The 7,336-nt window shown below is 37.2% G+C and overlaps 1 protein-coding gene and 1 pseudogene across 1 annotated transcript; one reads left to right on the top strand and one right to left on the bottom strand.

Moving 5' to 3' along the window:
- Positions 1 to 502: 502 nt before the first annotated feature.
- LOC121790416 lies at positions 503 to 2,269 on the bottom strand (annotated as a pseudogene).
- Positions 2,270 to 5,644: 3,375 nt separating this feature from the next.
- Positions 5,645 to 7,336, top strand: LOC121790415 (40S ribosomal protein S11-like). The gene is made up of 6 exons (XM_042188640.1): positions 5,645 to 5,722; positions 5,816 to 5,856; positions 6,075 to 6,175; positions 6,704 to 6,848; positions 6,933 to 7,022; positions 7,101 to 7,336. The coding sequence occupies exons 1-6, from the start codon at positions 5,711 to 5,713 to the stop codon at positions 7,189 to 7,191; spliced, it is 480 nt and encodes a 159-aa protein (XP_042044574.1). The 5' UTR covers positions 5,645 to 5,710; the 3' UTR covers positions 7,192 to 7,336.

Genomic DNA, 7,336 nt, shown 5'->3' with positions numbered 1-7,336 from the left:
AAATTTGAGAGCACGTGACAATTGAAAAAATTTAAAATAATTCGTTTATTTTTAAATTGAAGTGTTTTTTTTCCTGGAAATGGCCCTAAATTAAACATCATTAGTTTTTATTTACATGTGGAAATTGAGGAATACATGCACCAAATATTTTATTTGTGCATTTGGATCCAAAATTCGTAAGCGGTTCAAGCCGTGTTAATTAGAAAAATTGGGTTAAAATTGCGAATTTAGTCAATGAAAGCTGGTTAAGTTAGTGAATTCAATGAATAAAAAATCACAGAATTCGATTCCAAACAAATTTAAATTCACATGTAAATTATAGATAATCCATGATAACAAAAATACTACTACTAATAACTTAACCAAAAAAAATACTAATAAAAATATATATCTACACCTAAAACAACAATGCAAACACCACATACACCATTAATAGTACATCACAAGTAACGCTACAAATGAAGCCAAGATCATCAATTGAAGCACCAATGCATTGCCCTCAAAACCTAAGCATGCTTGTCTTCTTCGAAACCGGGTGCTCCTCGAGGCGTGTGCGCCTTCGTATAAACACGATGGCGTCTCTCCCTTCCGTATATGACCCAAAACAGCAGAGACAGCATGACCGCGAGGGCAACCATCACGAGCCCGACATAGATCCACTTGCTATACCTACGCAGCCCGGGACAGTGATCGGCCTCTATAGCCGAGAACGTATCCCTCACAAAACTACAGTCTTGAACATTAGCCAGGAACGGACCGTACTTATACAAGCCATAGCTCACATTCACACTAGCAGCCATCTGCGTGTACATGGCCGGCGTCAGACGACCTGTGTCATGCAGATCCCGTTCGACGATGTTTGGCAGACGTAGCCACCTAACACCTGTGGGGCATTGTTGAGGTCCGTCTCACCGGGTGCACAAGCACGGCTGGTGAGGTCGGGATTGAACGGATTGCACACGTTTGGCACGGAAGGGCCTGATTGGTTGAAGTAGAGCGGGAGTAAGTTGGGGACGTTGTTGGCGTTGGAGATGTTGGAGATGACCGTGTTCATCAACGTGACGAGCTGTGATGTTACTTCCTTGCTCTTGGTCAAGGTCTCTTGGGCGGTGGCGTTGTCCACGCAAGGCAGGATGTCGTCGAGAGCTGTATGAGCAGTCGGGTTCTGGACCCACTGGTTCATTGCTACGCACGTATCCCCTGTCACGCTGAAATATAAACCAAGAAGTGAGACGATGCAGTGCAAATTAGTTGGCTCGACTCGCTGTAGATGGGAGAATCGGATAGTTTATACGTACTTGTGTAGAAGAAGAAAGATCCCACATAGTATGAACGTCCCGGTAACAAGAATCCATCCCGTGACCACCAAGCTGCAACGACAAACGAAACATTAGGCATATATAGAGCTACACTACGAGGGAGGCGAGAATGAAGATGTTCGAAGAAAAAGGTTATTCAAACTCACAGGTAAACAAGAACCTGCATTCCGAAGATTGAAAACACTGAAACGAAACAATCCCGGAGTAAGATCAGAGACGACAAGGTGAAAAGTACGCGAATGTTAACAAGTTCAAGAAAGTACCGAATCCGAGAAACGTTAGAAAAGCATAACGGCAGAGAGTATGATGAGAGCCAATCTCCTGCAAGAAAACAAAGCATTCACACTCTCTATAGCAATTCAAATTTGAAACTAGTTCTAACTTACACTGATTGAATGAGATCCTTGATCTTCTGTGAATTGTCCTCGGTTTTAGTCGAGAGGGTGCTGGCCGATGAGTTTATCTTGGTTTGGATGCTGTCAATTCAATGACATTAGGCGGCAGAATCACTTGATCCACGTTGATTTGCTTGGCGGCAGCCAGATATCCCGAGACATTTCTAAGACTCTCAGATGTGGTGTCGGCCTGATAGACGACGTATTCCAAAGTGTTGATAGTGCTGGTGTGGAATTTCCCTTGGCCAGTGTACAAGATGATGCATCCAATGCTGGAGAAGGTAACATTAGACACTAATTTCACCTTCACAATGTGTAACAACAAAATATATAATAGAGAGAGAGGTATATGTACATTGCAGCAATGGTGAAGAAGGTGAGGAGGATGAGAGAGAGGGCATAGGCGACTCGAGAATAACCATAAGGCGCCTTTCGGCAGCAGCAGAAGTAGAGGCATGTGATGATCAAGCATAACCCGAAGACAACAAACCAGATTGCGCCAACAATGAAGAAGGGAACAGCAGTGTAAGCCACAGACTGTGATCCAACATCAAGTATTCATATGGTTAAGCAGAAACTCTCTTGTTTTTCATACAAATAGCATAAAACTCTTGAACAAAGTCAAGAAAACTAAACCCAAATTGGCCAAGAAACATAAAAAAATCAGATTTGGACACAAACTATTGAACTAACTCATGACAATATGAAATCAAATACTCCCAAGAAATAAACTAAACCAAAATTTGCTAACAACATAGAGAATGAGATTTTGAACACAAAGATTCTTGAATAACTCATAGCGATATGAAATCAAATTTCCCATGAAAGAAAAAATAACGCAAAATGGTCAATAACACACTGAATGGGATTTGGAACACAAATTCTTGAACAACTTTAACAATATGAAACCAAGCAACAACATAAAGAAATGAGATTTAGAACACAAATTCTTGAACTAACTCACAATAAGAAATCAAACACTCCCAAGAGAAAACTAATTGTCCAACGAATACAGAAAAGAGATCTTAAACACTAACTCTTGAACTCATACATAGCATTATGAGCTCAAATATTCCAAGAAAGAAAACTAAACCCAAATTGGACAACAACATTGAGAATTGAGATATGGAACACAAATTTTGAAGTAACTCATAACAATATGAAATCAAATATCCCCAAGCAAGAAAACTAATCCCAAAGTGGCCAACAACACACTGAAATGAGATTTGGAACACAAAAGTCTTGAACTAACACATAACAATATGAACTAAAACACTCCCAAGAAAGAAAACAAAAAACTCCAATAGTAAAATTCTTGCACTATAGCTCTTAACATGGGACACAGATCTTGAACAAACTCTCATAAAAAACACCTACAATCAGAATGTGTAACAACAAGAAAATGAGCTTACACCCAGTAATGGCGATTACTGATATTCCAGCCTCCTCTGTATTTGCGAAAATCATCAGAGGGTCTTTCCTCTGAGTCCTCTTCTCAGCCAAAATCAGAGTTGTGTTCACTTGTTCCAGAAAATCTCCCTCTCTCTCTCCCAACCACCGCTGCACAACAAACACAAATTCAAGACTCTTTTTTTAACACACAAAAACACAGATTAGAAAGCAAAATGGTGGGATTGATTAACCTGAAGTCTGCAGAGTTGGGAAAAGGGCTTCTTCCCCAAATGCCAATGCAACAAATGCTGCTGCAAGGCATGAGAAAAGAAGCAGAGATCTCAAGCACGCCGCCATTCTTCCCTTTTCTTTATCACTTCAAATTTGAAAATAAAATGCAGCAAACTTCAATAAAATGCAGCAAGTTTGTAAATTTACTAGTCTGCCTATGTGTTGAATAAGTGACATGTGGCGATTCCACAATATTCTTCCTTACATTCTGATTTTATAGTACACATTTTTCGAATAAAAATGCCGGTTTGCGTTTCTGCCTTCATTGCCGCCACTCAACGAATTCTACAGCGTCTTTTACTAATTACGGCATTTAATAACGCCACTTTACCTATTAATCAATCGGTTTTAATGAACTGGTTGAAAATTACTTCACTCTATGAGCTAATTATAACTCTACTTTTGACAAAACCCACTTTCAATTTCAGTGCATAATAATTCATTAAAGATTGAATTTTTAAATTAGTTGAGTGGAATAAAGGATTTAGAAAAGGTGAATTCTTGAAGGGACAGGGCATCAATCAAGATTTATTGTTTACAAATTTGAATTTGAATCATTGCGGAAAGCTCTAAATTAAATGCGGCATTATCTCACTGATAAATATCTCAGTCAGTCGCCTTTTTAGTGTCGGTAATACTCCCTCCGTCCCGGACTACTCGCACATTTCCTTTCGGCACGGAGATTAAGGAATGAGTGTATAGCAAAGTCAACAATTGCGGCTGTAGGTGATAATTTTTACTAAAAATAGAAAGAGTGCAAATAACTTGGACGCCCAGAAAGGAAATAAGTGCAAGTAGTCCGAGACGGAGGGAGTATAATAAAATAATTATACTTTATTGGTAATTGTCATGATTTTGTAGTAGTAGTATTTGATTATATCAATTGGAAATAAAAAAAAAAGAAAAACAAATAGTAGGATGTATTTACCATGATTGGAATTATGGCTTCTATTTTTGTACTATTTAATTTCGTTTGATGATGGGTATTTTGAATTGTTGTCATCCGTTCATCTTTGAATTATCATATGATGGGAATAATTAAAAGTAAATAAAACAACAAAAGCAATCAGAGTTTGTAAAAGCAACGTGTAGCTTTTCTCCTGTTTCGTTTAGTTAAATGTTTCAATTTGATACTACAGATTGATTAAATACCTAAATCATCAATCATAGAATACATCTGTCACACGACTTCGTCACTTTGCAATTTGGATCACATGAGTTGTATTCACCTCATATTTATTTAGTTATTGTTTGACTTTAGATAAGATATAAGCAACAAGCATATATAGCATGGAGTAATGGTAGTCGAAAATTTGAATTCATGCTCTTTACATGGAACAAAATAGCGACCTAAGTCGATTTCACAATGTTTTACAAATCAATACTGATTTAAAGCATAACTTTTGATTAATGTTTTATCAATCTTACAACTTTCAAACTCTAAGAATTAAACTTTAATTTTACTACAATTCAAAATTGTCACAAGACTTTATTTTCAGTGAAATTGGTAGGCACGTGGAAGTCAATTTTTTTTATTCTCAACTCATGAAGACTGAATTGGAGTTCTGCTTTAATCCGTACCCACACCAAAGTGTCATCTCAATAAATAAGCGTCAAATATTCATTGAAAAAAATAGTCTCATAAAACAAGTGCCAATTGTAATAAAACACTTAGGTTTTAGAAGACAGATTTTTCCTTGATGATTTTTAAGAATATTCAACACTTAGCAATTGCAATTGTTCAAATTATTGGTATGAAATTATGATTCAATGGGTTGTTAAATGTTTCATACTCCCTCCGTCCCACATAATTTGACTCAGTTTTCCATTTTGACCGTCCCCACTAATTTGGACCCATTTCACTTTTACCATTTTTATAATGGACCTCACATTCCACTAACCATTCCTACTCACATTTAATTATAAAAACTAATATATAAAGTAGGACCCAATAATTCACTAACCTTTTCAACTCACTTTCATTATATTTCTTAAAACCCGTGCTCGGTCAAAGTGTCCCAAATTATGTGGGACGGAGGGAGTACCAAATTAATCCCAATTGGGCCTTTCTGTTAATTTATAAGCATTTTGGCCCATAAAAACAAAATATTCAGAATAAAATAAAATAAACTCAAATTTTATTGGGCTCTGTTTATGGACCAATCTAAGAAAGGGCCCAACTAGGGATCCAGGTATGATGTAAAATGTTTAAATATCCAAATCGCTTCGCATCTTCACTATCGGCTGCTCTGGACTAGGGTTTATTGCTGCTGCCGCCCTCCACACACGTACCCACTTTGATAGCTCGCAGCCATGGCGGAACAGGTAAATCCTTGTATCCAGAGCTCACCTGCTACCGCTTTCTATTTCTCTTCGTTGTTTGTGACTAATTCGATTGTGATTTGAATCGATTTGCAGACCGAGAAGGCCTTTTTGAAGCAGCCTAAGGTGTTTCTCTGGTGAGTTTTTTGTTTCCGTAGTGTTAGATTTGTTAAAAATTGCGTGTATATACTGTGCTTTGAAGCTGAATGCGATATCCTCTTGTTTCTGCATATGTTGTTTTTGTTATGATTTTTAGAGCAGAGTAACATATTCTATGTACTTGTGATTTGTATTCGTTTACTCATAATGAGTTATGAGATGCGTCGTGTTTGATTTCGTAACTGTTTGATTGTAGCTCGAAGAAGACAGGGAAGGGTAAGGCCCCTGGAAAGGGAGGAAACCGTTACTTCAAGAGCATCGGACTCGGATTCAAAACACCACGAGAGGCTTCTGAAGGTTGTTTTTCTAATTTACTTTTGTACTGGAACACTGCCTTTTGTTCTTATACTTAAGATGTATTTCACTTGTTAATCCACTTGGTTTCTGCATTTTATTTTTGTAATTGATTTTGTATTGTTATTTTGATATATTTGAAATGTGTAGGAAATCTTTATTGAATTGTTTTTAACTGTTGGTATATTTTAGAAAGTGAGTGATGTTGGATATCCATGTTATGGAGCTTTTGATTCGGTATTTGATTAGTATATGGGAATCTTGCTTTCAAGTGCTTGTGTTACTTTGTTTTTGTCTCTTGTGTTTCCTGTGATTGACTATCAGTCTGTTTCATTTTTACTTGAAGTTAATACCATGGTGTTATTTATCTGATTATGTTGGTTTTCTTACCCTATTACTATTTTAATTAGTTTCTTTCTACGCCTTTGTTAAATCTGTTTTCATCCTCACCACTTGATAATCGAATCCTTATAATTTCTGCCTTTTGTTGCTATTGCTATTTATACTGAAAATTAACTCATATTTGTTCAGGCACATACATTGATAAGAAGTGCCCTTTCACTGGTAATGTTTCCATCAGAGGACGCATCCTTGCTGGAACTTGCCATAGTGCAAAGATGATGAGAACAATCATCGTGAGACGTAACTACCTGCACTGGGTGAAGAAGTACCAGAGGTATGCTATTTGCTTTTGTAAGATGCTTCCATTGTTCTGTTTTTTAGTTTGTTTATCTGAGTGCTTTACTTGGGTTGGACTTAGGTATGAGAAGAGGCACTCAAACATCCCAGCACATATCTCTCCATGCTTCCGTGTGAAGGAAGGCGACCATGTCACCATCGGTCAATGCAGGCTAGTACCACAAACAAATTATCAGTTTTTCATGATATCTAGAATATGGAATTAACAAGCTTTTGTGTTTTCTTGCAGGCCTCTTTCCAAAACCGTGAGGTTTAACGTTCTTAAGGTGATTCCAGCAGGTTCTTCTGGACTTGGGAAGAAGGCTTTTACAGCTATGTGAGTTAGGCTATAAGACGTTTGTCGTTTTATTTAAACTTTTTTTTGGATGGATGGATTTTGAAGTAATATTGTTTCTGTTGGAATGTTATCATTGACCTCGCTTTGATATTCTACTATTAATGTTTATCTACTTCCATTTTTGTGTA

The sequence above is a fragment of the Salvia splendens genome, unplaced genomic scaffold, assembly GCF_004379255.2.
Source record: "Salvia splendens isolate huo1 unplaced genomic scaffold, SspV2 ctg509, whole genome shotgun sequence".
In the NCBI taxonomy this organism is placed as follows: Eukaryota; Viridiplantae; Streptophyta; class Magnoliopsida; order Lamiales; family Lamiaceae; genus Salvia; species Salvia splendens.
The sequence above is the reverse complement of the archived record's forward strand: the minus strand, read 5'-3'. Positions and strand labels throughout refer to the sequence as shown.